The 17,429-nt window shown below is 38.6% G+C and overlaps 4 protein-coding genes across 37 annotated transcripts in view; 3 read left to right on the forward strand and 1 right to left on the reverse strand.

Moving 5' to 3' along the window:
• Window positions 1-2,540: 2,540 nt before the first annotated feature.
• On the forward strand, window positions 2,541-3,950 carry LOC124217453 (deoxyuridine 5'-triphosphate nucleotidohydrolase). Its single transcript, XM_046623070.2, has 3 exons — window positions 2,541-2,761; window positions 2,887-3,048; window positions 3,159-3,950. The coding sequence occupies exons 1-3, from the start codon at window positions 2,646-2,648 to the stop codon at window positions 3,334-3,336; spliced, it is 456 nt and encodes a 151-aa protein (XP_046479026.1). The 5' UTR covers window positions 2,541-2,645; the 3' UTR covers window positions 3,337-3,950.
• A 738-nt stretch (window positions 3,951-4,688) lies between these two features.
• Window positions 4,689-8,653, forward strand: LOC124217451 (proline-, glutamic acid- and leucine-rich protein 1). Of its 2 annotated transcripts, XM_046623067.2 has the most exons (8): window positions 4,689-4,939; window positions 5,514-5,694; window positions 5,776-6,174; window positions 6,313-6,659; window positions 6,744-6,923; window positions 7,019-7,283; window positions 7,403-7,600; window positions 7,705-8,653. In XM_046623067.2, the coding sequence occupies exons 2-8, from the start codon at window positions 5,581-5,583 to the stop codon at window positions 8,548-8,550; spliced, it is 2,349 nt and encodes a 782-aa protein (XP_046479023.1). In that variant the 5' UTR covers window positions 4,689-4,939; window positions 5,514-5,580; the 3' UTR covers window positions 8,551-8,653. The 2 variants fall into 2 exon arrangements, with proteins under 2 accessions (XP_046479023.1, XP_046479022.1); XM_046623066.2 differs by lacking the exon at window positions 4,689-4,939 and having other exon boundaries at window positions 5,242-5,694.
• Window positions 8,654-9,229: 576 nt separating this feature from the next.
• Window positions 9,230-11,419, forward strand: ste14 (isoprenylcysteine carboxylmethyltransferase ste14). Of its 2 annotated transcripts, XM_046623069.2 has the most exons (4): window positions 9,230-9,341; window positions 9,539-9,619; window positions 9,865-10,344; window positions 10,518-11,419. In XM_046623069.2, the coding sequence occupies exons 1-4, from the start codon at window positions 9,300-9,302 to the stop codon at window positions 10,698-10,700; spliced, it is 786 nt and encodes a 261-aa protein (XP_046479025.1). In that variant the 5' UTR covers window positions 9,230-9,299; the 3' UTR covers window positions 10,701-11,419. The 2 variants fall into 2 exon arrangements, with proteins under 2 accessions (XP_046479025.1, XP_046479024.1); XM_046623068.2 differs by having other exon boundaries at window positions 9,230-9,619.
• Window positions 11,420-14,699: 3,280 nt separating this feature from the next.
• The window catches only part of trol (terribly reduced optic lobes), a 126,326-nt gene continuing 123,596 nt past the window's right edge, over window positions 14,700-17,429 (reverse strand). For all 32 annotated transcript variants that reach the window (XM_046623057.2, XM_046623039.2, XM_046623052.2 and 29 more), the window contains 4 exons: window positions 17,036-17,423; window positions 16,745-16,946; window positions 15,745-16,095; window positions 14,700-15,108 (listed from right to left, as the gene is read on the reverse strand). In XM_046623057.2, the coding sequence (XP_046479013.1) occupies window positions 15,072-15,108; window positions 15,745-16,095; window positions 16,745-16,946; window positions 17,036-17,423 (978 nt within the window). In that variant the 3' untranslated portion in view covers window positions 14,700-15,071. The remainder of the gene's footprint in view (window positions 15,109-15,744; window positions 16,096-16,744; window positions 16,947-17,035; window positions 17,424-17,429) is intronic.

The following is a 17,429-nucleotide window of genomic DNA, read 5'->3' on the forward strand; positions in this document are numbered from 1 at the left end:
CGAATAGTCGTAAGACAAATAATTGATAAGTTTGCATTGTTTTTCGACTATATCTTTTTATCTATTGCAGAACGCAGATCATTATGACATGAACATGGCGAAAAGGAATTCTCAGAAGCAAGCTGATCCTAGTCTTGATTACAATTTCATCATTTTCAATAAAAAAGAATCACATCAATTGTGACAAAAGCCATTAATTCCTTCAGTTTGTTTTCAACACACGTATAGTTTCCTACGAAAATTATTCACACACATGTACACTTCGCGTCCACTTCAAAATCGTTTGAGGTGATTTCCCAGGCCTCTGAACGTGGATATTTAGTAAAACTCGAAGTTTGATTTCCAGGATATCTTTCCCGTAGATGTTTAAAAATAGAAGAGAGCTAGTATTATAATTGACAGTAAGGATCGTGCATTATCTCGCCAGCATTTCTGGAATTCCAAGATCTGCAATATTGACAAAATTATGTTCTTTTATATCGACATTGCTAAAAGATTGTTCATAGATTCTCTCTCTTAATTTTCCCCACAAACTGATGAGAATATAAATTTATATTGAAACTTGTCTACGGATGAACAAATTTCTGGATTCAGTTTTCGATCTGTCACGCGGGGAAATCTTTTTCCATAGCGTCGTTGGCTCGGCAGAAATAATCAACCTCTGATAATAGCTACGGTAAATCCCATCGTAGAAAAACATCGGACTACCCCAACACACATATACGGCTCCAGAAGTTCGACGATAGAAGATCCTCCACAAATGTAAGAGTAGATCGCGTTTTCCCCTCGGGCGGTATCGGCTTTCGTATGTTTAGTAATTCAAAGCACACCGCAGAGGGTGGATGACTGGGGCTACCTCGTTTTCTCTCTTCCAAAACAAACCCCTTCGGCCATCTATCACTTGATATCACTTGATATGGGTTACTAACTGTATTTACCCGATCAATTGAACTTTTCTAACGCGATTATTTCTGCTCTATTACTTTTACAAACAGAAGCTTTGGTTTGGATTGGCACCGAGCGCCGGAACGCGGATTCGAACCTCGACGTGTTTCGTTTATCTTATCTGATCGTGTTATTCCAATTCTTATTGGACTGAGACGCATTGCCTCGTAGAAAAGCGGATTTCGGATAATACGACATCATTCGAATCATCCTAATATTAAACTGCACCTACTTTTTTAATAAATTAAAGCATTTGAATCCAGGTTCTATGTAATAATGACCGTACAATATCTTGTGCAAGATAATAACACGTCATAAATTATACCTATATCGTATCCTGCAGAGGCGTGTTGTACCTTTACGTAAGCCAAAACTTGAGCTGTATTTAGAAACTACGACATAGTATTTTTCATATTTTGCTTAAGACGCTATATACTGTATATCTATATCTCCTCGTATAGTAATAAGACATCTTGTGTAATGTTTAGTCGTATTTTTTCATTCCTTTTTGTATGCTACTTTAATTCTATTTGTTAATTTGTTAAATTGTTAATCACTGACATCCAAACACTTGCACGAGAATTAAGGCATATTGAATGAACTGTACTGGACTGGGTCTGAAACTGTGCGGCTATGACTATTTGATTTTATTTCCCGAACTCTGTGAAAATTTTGTGCAGATTTTACGTACTTAACAAAATTCGTAGCAAAACAGTGATTTGATTAAAGTATAGGTACCCGAGAGAAGAATGTATACACATTCAGATCAGATGTACGATATTAATATATGTGATCCATTTACGATTAATACGTGATGCATACTGTCAATTTTATAATTTTCCAGGAGACAAACTAGATTACCAACAATAATACGTCTATAATATGAAAATAGAAGAATTATTTATTTCAAAATGGGACTCTATTCGACATGCGCTCGATGTATTCCATAACATTAATATTCATAATTATTCCAACAACTTTTCATTTGCGCTCTCGATCTTGAATTTACGTAGGCATAGAATCGAAACGCTGTTTTAGCTTGTCGCAAATGAAGTATCTACGTTGGGTAGAGAAGCAGAATTGTTTTTCGTAAAGTGTTCGTATGGAAAAAAATTCAGAGTAACTGTAATACATCACGGAAACGCTAATTTTGATCGAGATGAAATCTATGCTCCGTATATGAGACAGTATTTAAAGCAGTGTCCTGATTTAAAGACCTAACAAGGTGATTGTCGGCAATTTATTTATTTTTTTTGATGCGGAGAGATGGAATGAAGCTTCTTAAAACGTTGAGTGTATTTTAACACATATTTGAAAGGTACGATCAATGAAATTTATTCAAGAATACACTGTTAACTGTGAAACTCTTTGCGATCACAGAGAGTTGAGCAATGTCGAATGAAAAGTTACCTGCAGCTACTTTCAAATTAAGCGATGCAAGCCGGCAGCGCCGTCAACGGTACGCCAACGAACTATTTTTCGGGGAAATTTCTACGACTTAAAAGCTGATTGGTAGATAGAAAAGCGCGCGAATTGCAAGAAAATATATAGTTTTTCATTGGTCCGTTGGATTGCGCCCTCAATTTACGCGCCATCCGTCAGCATTTCTTGATTCCCGGCATCGATTTGTGCGCTGACTGTGTGAAGGGTAGAGGTACCATAACTGAAACTCTGGTCTATCTTGCGAAATACGGATAACTATGCCACCAAGCGGATCAGACGTCGTGAACAGCGTTTTACGCTTCGTTAAATTATCCGACAAGGCCTTCGCACCTATGAAGGGTTCCGCTGCTGCTGCCGGCTACGATCTACGCAGGTTAGCCGAGCTTGTATTTTCATGAATAATATCCAACTTCCTTCTGTATCGATCATGTTCTGCAATACGAAAATTCCTGGGTAATCAGCCAATCACCCAAATCTGCTACCTTCTGGTCATTGCAGCGCCTACGAATACGTCATACCGCCTAACGGGAAGGAGCTGATAAAGACTGATCTTCAAGTCGAAGTGCCGATAGGAACGTACGGCAGAGTTGCACCTCGGTCAGGCTTGGCGTGGAAGCATCACATCGACGTTGGTGCCGGTGTCATAGACGCTGACTATCGGTAAGTCGATTGGAAATTTTCAAACCGAAGAATCTCCACTGTCAAAGTGTAACGCAACTTTGGCAAGGTGACTACTAGCAGCCTTGCATCAATTTCTATTTATATTGCAGGGGAAATGTTGGAGTAGTACTCTTCAATCACAGCAACACAGAGTTCAAAGTTCTACCAGGAGATCGAGTAGCACAGCTCATCTGCGAACGAATAGTTTATCCCGAATTGGAAGAAGTCAACAGTCTGGAGTCAACGGAGAGAGGAACCGGCGGTTTTGGATCGACAGGAGTGAATTGAGAAAAAGATTTCCCACGTTTTCGATTTGAACCGTAGATACAGTATTCGTCGATAAGATTGTGCCACATCACAAAAAGACTCGTACACATTGTCGTTATCTTGAAACTTTGTATCTTGGATTAAATTTCTTGCGCTTTCCTGACAATGGGTCTATTTTAGATGCTGCATACACTGGCTCATTTTTAACAATCATTACATTAGTTCAGTCAAGTTCACAGCAGCTAGGTTTCAATAATTCCTAATTAGTGTTATACAGTGTATAGCCGCAGAGTACTTCATGTTCAGCCTCTGACATATCAATTAGCCTCTGAACTTTTTTTACCCTTATGCGGAAGGGCATTTATTTTTTAAAAATATATTTTCCAGTGCACCACTGTTAGATATCGAATGCGTTAGCTGTTTAGTTGTTACTGGAGATTTTCAATCGGAACCCTACAGTGCTTCTGAAATTATTGTTACATTTATCGAGTGATAAAATAATTTATTTTTTGAACATCATCCTAGTACATAAATATGTAATTCACAGTGATAAACCAATCGCCTTTAAGCATATATCATACTTTGAGAAATGTTTATAATGGGATACAGTACAAAATAAAATTTAACGTAATTCGCAAACAATGTTTCTAATTTATGTCATACCGTTTTTTTTAAAAAATTTTTGACTGTATTTGGATCGTCTTCCCGCGTCGCAAGAATGCTGAACGAATCATCAAATGACTGCACTAGGCCAGTAAAAATAGCACTTTAACCTCGCATATAGCTCAAAAAGTATGGACATTAAAAAAAAAGTTTCAAACAAAAGTTGTGGGGAATACATTGATCTTCAAAAATGCAAAGAAGCATTTTATTCATTAATCCAATATTATAAGAGTTATCGGCTGACAGAGAAAAACTCGTTCATTCAACGAGCCATGAATCGTAAACGGTAAGTTTTACAATAGATCTAAAACCTCGGTCACTTCTGCCGCATTTTTTCACCCATAATTCACAATTCGTACATTTTGCACATGAATTTATATGTAATTTGCTTGAGGATTTTATTATCTTTTTGCGATATTTCAGACAAGGCTTTGGAAAATTTATAAAATAATACGTATTGCCTTTAAGGCCAGGTTACTCCAAAAAACGTGATTTCTTCAATAAATTTTATTCATAGTACAAAACATGTTGAGTAATCAATTTTTTTTACATATGAAAGCACATATATGAAATTACTTGAAAAAAACTTTTTTTTTTTTTCAAAATGGCTGTTTCGAAAATGGCTGCTTAAATTCATCTGATTAGTAGATGGATGACATCATTTCTTGGAAACGAATTATCTGAAAGCAAAAAACAAAACGGTTTCATGTTCTGTATCGAATTGGCTATGGCCTCAAGCAGAATGAAACATTTTCAATGAAAAACAACAAAATGGCGGACTTTTGAATTTTTTTACCCTTTTTTTCACTTTTAATTGTTTATAATTTTTTTAAATAATAATGAATATTTCTGGTTCTGCTTGAGGCCATAGCCAGACATCTATAGAGTAAAATGCCGTTTGGTTCATATCGATAAGTGCAATAGTTTTGAAATGAGAGTGTCATCCATGAGAAAAAACGTGGTTCGGAGAAAAATCAGTTTAAAGTTTTTATTCGATTTTTTCAAAATTGTTTGGAGTAACCTGGCCTTAAATGATTTGTACCGTGTATCACTTTTACATACTCCATAACAACAACGTTTCGTTGTTCCTTTTTTTACAAACAACACAATTATAATGAGTGGCAAAAAATTTTTTCTCAATTATGTGACTTATTACTTTACTTTTTTTTCAATTATTTTACGCAAAATATGCTTAAATTAATAATGTTTTATTTTTAATTGTCATATGGGGGCACTTTAACATGATTGTTTACAAAAAGCAGTACAAAAAAGATGGCTGATGCTAACGCATGCGCACAAAAAATTTTTTAGATGAAAAGGCCTATGAAATAATAAAATGAATCAACAAATATGCGACTAACCTAACCTAACTTGACCTAACCTAATCTAACATAGTTTTAGGTTAAGTTGCCCACTGTAATGTCCACGTGCTTTTTTTAAAAGTGGTCTAAGCGTTAAATTAGTAGTTCAGTTTTGTGAAAACGGGTAGTTTTTAATCACAGTGGAAATATGGGAGAATCAAACTAATCTTCCAGCTTGTGGATCCAGTTTGTGCTGTTTTTCCGTATAAAATCACTGACGTTTATTATTCAGTGATAAAAAATGGCTGATATTCTGAACTTGATTTCAACCTCAAACCAGAACAACGACGAACGATACAAATTTATCCAGGATTTGTTAGTCTACAAGTCTGATGTGCCGTTCGACAAGGATGAAGTGAGAACAACTTTTTTTTTTACCTAAGATTTGTCACTCTCACCGCATATAACTAAATTTACGTGCTCTTTATTTTTTCAGGTCAATGCCATTCAAAATAGTCTACTGTCTTTGATCAACAACCACTTGAACCATGCGGCGACACGTCATGAAGGTCTGAAACTGCTGTTGAAAACATTACCGAGATGTTCGAGGGACGTTCTACTCAAACATGCTATGCTGTGGATGACAAAGGCTCTGCAGAGTCTTGAGGCGGTCCAGAACGAACAGCTGCAGGTCACCACTGCAGCTAAAGTCGTTGCTACTTTGGCTATTTCTTGTAAAACGATTCCTGAGCTCCAAAAGCAGATATCCATGCAGAACGTCAAACAGATTATAACACATGCCAATAATTTGTCTGACGCAAGGCGATTTGGTGCAATATTTTACTTAGTTGCCGTGCTCCTCTACCATTATCCTGAACCCTGTGAAAGATTACAGGTTTGGTTTTTTTCTTCAACAGCATTATCTAGAATTTCACATTCTGCGGCATTATTATACTTTTGCAACACTAGTTTATTATGTACCTTTAACAAGCGTGACCAGATGTCTTTTCTAATCCACGTCTTCGTCTTCTAGGTAACCATAAGGAAGTTAATTCTGCCCTTGGTTGATTCTGGACAAGATAACTTGGTCAATGCCGGGGCAAGATGCTTTGCATTGTTGACCGCTGCGACTGAGCGTTCGTTCCAGCCTATAGCAGGGAAAGCAAATTTAACTGCATGGACTCACAGCCAAATTTTGATCTGCAATAGTCTCCATGAAACAATGGATGATCTGTTCAGCGGAGTTGCCGAAATAGAGCACATTGATATCGGGGATAAACTCACGTTGCCAATCATTCCCCAGACAGACATGATGTTGCATTACTTGGGATTAGAGCGTCGGTTCAATAATCTGTGCATATACCTCGGCATAACACTGCGGTGGGCAATTTCACCAATAATTAACGGTACAGAATTCAATAGACTGATTGAAAAAGTGTTGAATATTTCGTCTTATTATTACAGAGGATGTGGATCTAAAAATTCAGTGTCTCCATCAAACATATTCAAGATCCTTTCCCGAGGCCTTTTTATTACTCCCGCTGGGCTGGGCAATGAGAATGCGTTCAGGAAGCAAATTTTGCATTTGATTTTGCCAAATCTACATTCCAGCTTGTTGCATGTATTGGATGCCTTTGTTTTAGGGTAAGTTAAATTTTATTCCAATCATACACTGCCGTCAAGAAACAAATTGCTACGAGTATTGATTAATTGACCAAGAATTTCTTAAACTTTCATAGTTTTGGAAAAGAATTAGTGCCGTATGCTCAAACTATACTCCAATTGTTGCATCAAGTCTTAACATGGACGAAAAAAACGACCGAAAATACAAGAACTTTGGGTGGAACCAGGCCGTTCAAAAACATCAGAATACGGGTCTACAAATCCCTTTCGACATGGTTAATGCATGCAGGAGTTCTATCGGGAGTTGAAAATGTTTGTGAAGAACTTCTATCACATATTTTGAAAGATATTGTTCCAGAAAAAGACCGAGTTGTATTGTCCGTAAGTACAAGTGATCGATTTAATTTAGTACTTGAGTGTTTTTTTTTTAATTGTAAAACATTTCTCGATATATTCAATTGACGTCCATACTTATACTCCAATTAATTCATCACTTTCAGGTACAAAAAACGCACAATATGTCTAAGCGAGCTTTGAAACGGCACAGAGAAAGTCAATTTGACAATAACATGGCCCAGACGAACATACTTCATGATTCTAATCCATTGGTAAATGCAGATTTAGTTGACGAAGCTTTGGTAGCTTTGCAAAATATCTTCCTAAATACAGGATGCAGAATGAAAGCATCTTTCTATGAGGTAAATAAATGTTCGTTTCTTCTTCTTAATGCAGAATGTTTCGCTCTGTGTTTCACTGTGGCTACAATATTGCGATATTGTATTAAATCTTTAAATATTTTCAGAGTTCTGAGAGCACGTTGGTTGCTCTTCTCCACGATTGTTATCTGGAGACTCACGAAGAAACGTTTTACAAACGGAGTGCAACCTGCCGTCTGAATCTGGTAAAAGCACTAAAAATGTTGCAGCTGAATCCGCATCCTTTGGTACCACCGCCCACTCAGTACTGTTTAGAGATATTCCAAATGGCGCAAAATGACGCAGACATTAATGTGAGCCACGAAGCTAAGATCGCATTGGCTGAAATTGAGAAAATTGCACACCCTGCTGCCCCAACTTTGAGGCTACCGATTGTAGTGGATTTGGGTGACAGGGAAAATGAACCAATCGAACTCGATTTTGCAATGGATTCCAACATGGGCCCAAAAACCGCTCATACATCCAGCCCGAATAACGAAGACAGGGCTGGACACAGTCCTAGTCCTATTCTCGAGGATCCAGAAGACGAGAGCCTTGATACCAGAGCGAATCTTGATGAGACGAATCTTGATACTAACAACGAGAATCAGGAAAACGTTAGTGAGCCAGACAACGCTAAGGAAAAGAGAATGAGTGATTCGACTGCGGTAGAAATTATTTTAATCAGCATTACGGAGCAAGTGGATGATTCTCGCTCGGGTGACGATAGCAGAGAAAACACTCTGGATGATTCGACGAATAATAAAGGCGATCCTAGTCACGATACTGCTGAAGCAGCGGACGCGGATGAGCCGCAGGTAAAACGGCAGAATATTGAAATTACAGAAAGTGTTTCTGGAAAGACTGCTGATAAACCTCAAGGTGAGATCGATAGCGAAGATGATGCCGCGATGCTTGATTCATTTTGCGATGCTGTGCAGGGGGAAAAATAGGTATCAGTTATGAAGTGGAATGTACGTTATATTACCATATGTTAATACGCGTGTGTATAAGTAAATTGAGTAACAGAAGTACATAAAAATCTTGTCAAATTTTCGCAGTGTTTATCATTTAAAATAACTTAACGTAGGATAACGTAGCATATCCTAATCTCTTTGTGGTAATTGCTTGTATGTAAAATGAGCGCATGTATTAGAACTCTCAGCATTATACGCATCGCGCAATGGACGTCTGATTATAGAAGTTTGGCAGAATTGAACGCAACGAAATCGAATAAAAACTGTCCAAAAAAGGAGTATACAGTGGATTAAAATCAATTCAAAATACTTTTTTGACTTATTTAATGAACGCATAGCGTATTCCGATTGAAAATTTAAAAACCATCAACCTTATTATCGCCTGAAATGGCGACTCTTATTTTAATTTTGTCATCGATTATCTTTATGTACCATAGTTTCGACGAGTATTTAACATTTGTAATGCATTCTATTTCCGTGTACGACAGTCACCGTGTACCATATCTCTCGTCCTTGTAATTCCGCAAGCTGCAAAGTAATTTGTAGCTAATATTTGTGTCCCAAATGCTACTGTATCCCTCAAAAATGTGAGCCGTTAGGCCATCCCTCTGAAAACAGCCGGTTAGTATGTTGTCTGCAGTACCGGCAGAATCAACTGATATACTGACACACATTTGCTTTTTCGTTCCTCCTGCAGATGACAAGGGCCCAGCCCTTCACAAGCAATGTCAAAATATCTCACGTGTGGTCGGCGAGCTAGTGCTGAGGTAGAAATGAGTGTACCATTCGTTTGAAACAACAGTTTTATCGTCTTGACTATTTACTCAAAGTATTCAACAGACCAGAGATGTTGTGTTACGAAGGAAAAATCAGTGTCTTCACATTTTTGACTGGCGTGATATTTGCGCTATTGCCAAAGTTCCTGTTTAGGTTACAATTCGAGACTTATTCTCTCTATTTTCAGAATGTTTGGTTGACTTATGTCGTATTGTACATACTCCTGAATTTCTTAATCATTATTGCTTTTCGTGGTTTCATTTATCAAGTAAGTATCTACAAATACGTATACACTAACAGTCGAACATTTTTCAAATGTTAGATTAGGTTAAGTTAGAAAAAGCAACGCTTGCAATTATATTTCAAACAAAGATCTTCTCAATTCGTTATTGAGACTCAGATAAATTTTTGTTTGTGACATTGATAAGCCTCGGCTTATCTCATTGGCAATTTCATATCGAAATTTTCACACAGATAATATATTTGAACTGATATCAGTTTCTTCCTACTTAGGTTGCGGTGCGAGCGACGTCGCTGGGTTATGCATTTGGGATTGGCATATTGATATATTTGACAGCGCCATCATCATGGCAAATGTTTGGCATTTACACATCAGTAATGGCGACATTTCACTATTCAGAATTCTTGGCTATTACTTGGACAAATCCAAGCGCCTTGTCCCTTGATTCCTTCATGCTAAATCACAGCGTCGAGTATGGAATAGCTGCCTTTGTGTGCTGGATGGAATTTATCATTGAAAGATATTTTTTTCCTGAAATGAAGGAACCGCACTTTGTTTCTTGGATCGGACTAACGTTCTGCGTTTGTGGAGAGATACTCAGGAAGCTTGCTATGTTCACGGCAAGAAAGAATTTTAATCATATCATACAAAGCACCAAAGCTGACGGTCACCAACTTGTCACGCACGGTGTCTACAGTTTCTCACGACATCCCAGTTATGTCGGATGGTTCTATTGGTCAATTGGAACACAGGTATGTCTTCTGAGATTTTTCCAAAGATCTGAACAAGATCTTAGCAAGAAAAAAATATTTTAGCTTGAATGCTGCTGAAGGCGGTAACCTGAAATAGGGGAAAAAGTAATTTAATTGTCATACAGTCAAATTAGGTAACTTTGAAAAATAATCTGACTTGCGTTATGTTCCAGCTGATTCTTCAGAATCCTTTCTGTGCGGTGTGTTACACACTAATTTCATGGAGATTCTTCCAACAGCGGGTATTACTTGAAGAAATGACATTGATAAACTTTTTTGGACAAGACTATGTTGACTATCAAAAGCAAGTGGGTACCGGACTGCCTCTCATTTCGGGGTACAAATTTGACTTGTAGTATAGTACCATGGTGTGATTTTAATTATAATTATATGATACTATAATTGTGAGATATATGACAATACTTTAAAACTTGCACATCGTGTATTGAAGCTATAAGATGTTGACCTGCGAAATTCGTACGCATACGATTTCACACTGATCAAAATAATTTGAAGGAAAAGTTCAAGAGACTTTATCTTTAGGTTACGGACATTTGAGCTAATTCATAGAAAGTTTGTGATTATTCGATTTGAGTGGGCATACATTGAAACGATTATTTTTTGATTTTTTGTTTTTTAGCAAAAAACCCATCACATCACGAACAGTAAATACCGTTCAGGTGTAGAAAATGATAATTTTGTCTAACCGACATCTTGAGAACATTAACTTTACTCTGATTATTGATGCAAGTAAAATCATGAGTCACTTTTCTAGTCACAAAACTATGTTTCATTTGTAATCAGAGAGAGTACGACTGCCACTAGTTGTGAAAATCGGTTGCGTAATGCTGAACATTAGAATAGGAATAAAAATTTGGATAGCAAATATTTGTTGAACAGTGAATAATGAACTATCTTGAGAAGCGTCGACTCATTGATAACAATCGCGTTACTATGTATTATTAAAATTAAGAATACAAAATGGAATTTTTTGTGTAATACATAATTTTTATGCAAAGTTGTACATATTGTCCAATTTAACGTCGACCGTGACGAATAAACAAGGTACATTTTTTATGGTGAGTATTAATCACGATTTGAAATGAATGGAATGATGGCTTTAACGTCGGATCTATTTCAAATCTAAGATATGGGCGTAAATGAAGAGGACTTTAATCTATTTAATTGGTAGATTATTGGAAATCGGAAAGAAATTCTCACACATTCTAGGGAGAGTGGTTCAACACCTGCGAAGTCGTATTCGAGCATTTGCAAAAGTGGATCTATGTGTGAAACCGTCGCACCAGTTCTCGTGAAATTTCCACATAATACTATTTCCATTCCAAAAATGTGCAAATATCGTCCATCAATACAACAAACCGCTGTAGATATATATAATCATAAGATACCCCCCCCCCCCCCCCCCCCCGTAACTATAAATCAGGCTGGAAAATAGTGAAGGATAAGAAAGAGTAGCAAAAACAAGCTAATGCAATTAATCGTAAAACTCATTCAATCACTGATTTTTTTCAAACGAAAGATTGTCAAGAACAAGTAAGTAAAATTGATACACTGACACATTAATAAATGTGATTTATTTGATGAGTGTATACTTTTTCATAGTCCACCTGTTCCAAAAGAATTGTTAATATAAATCGAAAATAAAAATAAAAATCATTATTTAATTTTCGTGCATCAAATATTGTTCAGTTTTCCTGTATTATTTGAATATGTTGATAAAAAAAAAAAAAAAATGAAAAACTATGTTAGTCGAAGATTTCTCCACATGGCAAGAAACATGGAAAAAGTATATTTTTCATTTCATTTCCATCCATAGGCCCCCGCTAATGGTCAGCCTAGAAGCCCCCACCAAGTAAATCCGGTCGTGCAACCTGTAATTTCGAGCTTAGTTTTCTGCTGATGGTTTTGGACATTTCCGGTGATTTTCATTTTTTGTCAGACGTATTATAGGCCATTTCGCACGTCGTACGAGGTATAAACAGAATTTCCGGCCCTGGTCCAAGTAATTGTGGCATCAAGCGATGCGGTGCACACAAGTTGGACAGGTTCAGTGGGACCACCTACCCATTCGATAGGGTCAATAATTGGTCTGTCTGGTGGTGGCTCACGGCGTTCTGTGGTATGAGAATAGGAAAATATTTACCATCTCAATGAACAAACTTTCGCTAGGACTGAAATTTCTCGATGATGATATAATCTATTTACCAGTGATGTAGAGAATCGTTCGTTGTTCGGTGGTACCGGCACTATTTCGCGCGATACACTTGTATTCATCTTCGTCGCTTTTCCTGGCGGAGGGTAGTCTCCAAATACCATTTTCAAAGGTTGCGCTGGGATTCATTTCACCTCGGACACGAATCCACGATACTTCGGGCTGTGGAACACCCGATGAATCACAATGGAATTCGGCAGGATTCCCTTCTTCGACCGTCAAGTAACTTGGCTTGGTAATGATGGGGCCCGATTCCCTCACCTCTCAATAAATCTCGTTATTCTATTCCTGCAGCTTGGCAATTTCAGATAGGAACTATCCGGAAAATTTGGTCCGATCGTCGATATAAAGATCGTCGAAATTACCGATAAGATCAACAACGCAAGTGCGACCTGTTGAAGATCGGGCAAGTTCACCAAAAAAATCTAATAACAATTTTTAAAATCTTGCGTCAGACGCTCTAAGATCGTATCTTTATGGACGATAAAAAAGGCCCGTTCGAGTAATCCCGAAATTACTACCGAACGACGTATTGCGCTCACTCGCTTTCCAATTGTGTATAATTACTAGTATAAAAGTTGAATTGGTCATTCAAAACTGGACTCAAGTCTCAATGAAGCAAAGAGCCCCGTATTCCCATTGGACATATTCCTATTTGACGAGTGTTACAATGTTACATGGTTTATACGTACATAATCAGATACGCTTAAGATCTGATTACTTTTAACATACACGATAAATATTATACAATCGGGATTGAATTTTCTTTCACGAAACTCATCATGTTTACGAAAATTATATTTATTGTCTCATTTGATGTCGGAAATAATTATATATTTATTTATACCTATATGTATATATATTATATATTGATATTTATCATTATCATCGACGATAATAATAATAATAATAATAATAGTAATAATATGTAACATTACTTTCAAACATTGCCATAATAATTGATATTACGTACTTTCTTACAGTTTACGATTATGTGGTAAAATACATATCAGAATGCGATTTATTTCCGGCGTTGTCGGCTCGTCATTCGTCAGCCGCGAAAAGCATAAGCAGATAATCTGATTTCGGAAGAAGAGTTACTTCCACTTGTAGCGCAATAACTGACTAGCCGAGTAAGATCTATCAAACGACAAAGAAGAAACAAAAATAAAAAATTATTCGGCGCAAAGATGATCGTTTCAGAACTTTGTTGAATTGATCCGTTATTCACTTGTGCATGGAAAAAAATGGCATATCTACCGTTAAATTATATCCACTACAATTTAATCTGCAGTCCAATTAGATTCTTCATTGCTTAATCAATTGTCGGTTGCACAAATCGCGTATACTTTGTTGATACTAAATGGCAAATGGAAAAGGAAGCTGAAGACTAGTTTCCCTGTGCCTTAGTTATGACCTCAAGTGATTTCGTTCATCTTATGGTAACGCAAGCGAACGATGTTCAGGTCGATGTGAATTCTAGCTACATGAAAAAGTACGTAATGCTCGTTGCCTGTAATGAATAACAGCAAGTATCCGTCTGTCTAACAAGTGAGAAAATATAATTATGCGACGCTGCGTATACTCAGAGTTTAATGGAAGCTATTGTAATCTGTCAGTGTCACGATGTATCCTTAATCCGTAAACTCACTACTCGATAATAGTCACAACATCTGTACGTAGCACCAGGCTAATTCAGTTCTGATAATTTATCAACAAAAATTTTGCCAGTTCGTATCAGGCATTTCATGCTGTGTCGGTAGCCAGTAATTGAACAACTAAATATCACCGAAGTTACCGAAACGTACCCACGTACTGTACAAATAACATACACCGCGTCGTTTCAACACGACTAAAAGAGATTTCATTTCCGAACCATATCAGTTATCGTATCGCACCGTTATACGATTGCACGAGATTCACATATTATTCTTACAACAACAATGATTTTCCAAGTTCCGCTACCGCACAATGGCTTTGAAGTTCGCCAACTGAAATTTAAGTCAGCTTCGGTATGACAAGATTACAGATTACACTTGGTCGGTTAAAAGCACACTATCCTTGGTAAAGCTGGTGTATAATGTACAGCGGAAATGCGTCAAGTTGGACGAAAATGACAATGTAATCGGTAACCAAATAGTACTATTATGTCTTAAATAAGGTGGTACAAAAAGACTATAATAATACAAAATTACAATGCTACATATGGTATTACATTAGTATAACTATATACATGTCGTACATGTAAGTATCGTGTATGTATGTATAAAGCCTTCGTTCCTATTTGTTCCTTAATACTAATTAATCTTCGCTCATCGAGAGCAAGAGAATCCGAATCAGTTCCTTCCCTCCACCACGTAGAAGATGAGTACCATCAATGTTCTTTTTTTCGCTTCTCATCCGGTTTCCCGATCGTCACCTTGGGACTCAAAGTTCGGATCCTTCGGCTCTCAATCGCGGAGACTTACTTTCATTCATCTTTGGACGCGAACTTTCAGATATCACCTCTTTTCGGAACGCTGTCGGGATCGCTGAAAAATGAGTAATTCGAAAAACGATGAAACGACGGGACGATCACGCAACGACAATATACCCCATAATAATTGTACGTAGAATACTCCGGGAATTACCTCAGTCTAATCTTGCAGCTCCAGCCACGAGTGAAGCATTAAATCGTGTGGAAATTTAATTAATTATTGACAATATTAGGATTACGGTCCAAGTTACACATTCTTAGTTGTAGGAATTTTTGAAAAATGTGCAACTTGTACGGGTGATAAAAATTATAATTAATGGCTCTCAGATTCGATTTGGTAAAATTTTTTAACGTCAACTGGAGTAACAAGCGCGTTTCGAAACATCGTAACGACAATTCTGCGCAACAATCTCACGTCCATTGCAAACAGAACCACGTTTTGGGCAAATATGAGTAAATTGATGTTTCGAGATCGGACGGAAGCCACGTTAAGGCTCGGCTTTGGGTGGATGATATTTACGGGCGGCGGTGGTACAAAGGCATCGAATATGTCCGCGTCGGCGTCCGTGAACACCAGGGAGGACGGAATCCACCTTGTTCTAAGCAGCGTGTAAAAGATCGAGGAACGATATGAGCCTCGGCGAAAACGGAGCCGTTTTTCTCACCGGTGAACGGCCGAAAATTGGCTCACCTGGTACACGGGTAAACGTTCCTTCCTCTGATCGCCACGTCGCCGATGTATATCGCCCCCGAGTCCTGGACCTCGAGGGTGTAGATGCACCCGGAAAACCCGTCCTGGTACCGGCCGTAACTCATCGCGTAGTCCGGCAGACCGCCGAGGTAAACGCTGCCTCTGGCGTTGAGGAGTTGCTGAAGACCGTCGCTCCCCCCGCTTTCGGTATGCTCACCGTTCAGCTCAATGCTGCCCTCGCTTCCCTGACGCTTCAGGACGATCCTGTGACGTTCCCCGTCATCCACCCGCTGGGCCGTCACCCTGATCTTCGCGGGTCCCGATCCAAGGTCGTACTGATACTCGACGTACCTGAAATCGAAGGGCATTTATTTCAGCGCTGTTCAGCGACGACTTTCGTCCGGGTTAGGTTGACGTATCCATGGCTGGGTAGCGAAAAGGTGTAACCCGCAGTTTTCGGAAATCAATCGAATTTATCCTATAGATTGAAAAGCGGTGAGATACACCCTTTTGATTCTTGGCACTCGACGTATATCCGATTGGCTTTTGACGAAATTTCGAAAGGTACGTATAACACTGATCATACGTTTCACGTTGTAGATATTCTGGCTACTTTTACGTCATTCGAGAAGATACAGAGATTTTACGGATATTCACAGAGTGGTAAACTTTTTTAAATAAATTTGTTGGAATTCATTCTGCGACAAATCTGATAATTTCGAAGCATTGAGACTGTGATCACTGCAAGAGTCGGACTGCTTTTCGGCAACGCAGTTTTTATTCAACCAGAAAATTCCCCTTGAATGTTGATTTTTCTATTGGAACGTTCGAAACATTTAGCACGCCCGATTTCGTAAAATATCAACCGAATCTCTGAAAATGTTCGAACGAGGTGACTGCATTTCCGAGTCTGTAACTCGGATTTGCAGCAACTTTCGACGCGGTTCTGAAAAAGAGTATCGGCAATGTTTGTCCGATAGGAAGCGTTTTCGGAAATTACCCGTCGACGACAGCAAGCGATATGTAATCATCGGGCCTGAGATCCGCCGGCGTCTGTCCGTGCCACATGATCAGGCCGGTGCTTTTGTTCGTGGAGATTTCGAATCCCAGGACTTCCTTCTCTTCTTCGTGGGTCATCACCGACCTCTCGAGTTCGAGCCAGCCATCGCCGCGGAAAGCCACGTCCGATGCTATTTCAACGGCTGAAAAAACGACGGTGTTTAGCGGCGGAAACAGTACTGCTGGTATCGGTGACCCGAACAAAGAAATAAATCTGAAACAATGTACTCACGAATTTCGCATTGGAGTCCGTTGAAACCGAGCCGGCAGTCGCATTTGTAACCCCCGTGAAGATCGGTGCACGTTCCCGCGTTTTTGCAGGGGTTCAGCAATTCGCACTGCTTCAAAACGTTCTCGCAGTTTCTGCCAACGTATCCGTATTCGCAAACGCAGGAATAGTCGAGGGTCTCCGTCTGTTGGCAGTCTCCGTGAACGCACGGATTCGAGACGCAGGGATCGAACTGCGTCGTTGACGGCGAGGTTGGCGGCCTTGTGGGAGTCGGTGTTGTTTCGTACGGCGGGAAATCGGTATGATTTGAATATTTTCCCATGCAATCTCGGATGTTGGACGATTCGACGACTGACTTGAGAATGTCGATGTTCTGCCCCGCGATGTCGAACTGTTA

This window comes from Neodiprion pinetum, chromosome 4 (genome assembly GCF_021155775.2).
Source record: "Neodiprion pinetum isolate iyNeoPine1 chromosome 4, iyNeoPine1.2, whole genome shotgun sequence".
In the NCBI taxonomy this organism is placed as follows: domain Eukaryota; kingdom Metazoa; phylum Arthropoda; class Insecta; order Hymenoptera; family Diprionidae; genus Neodiprion; species Neodiprion pinetum.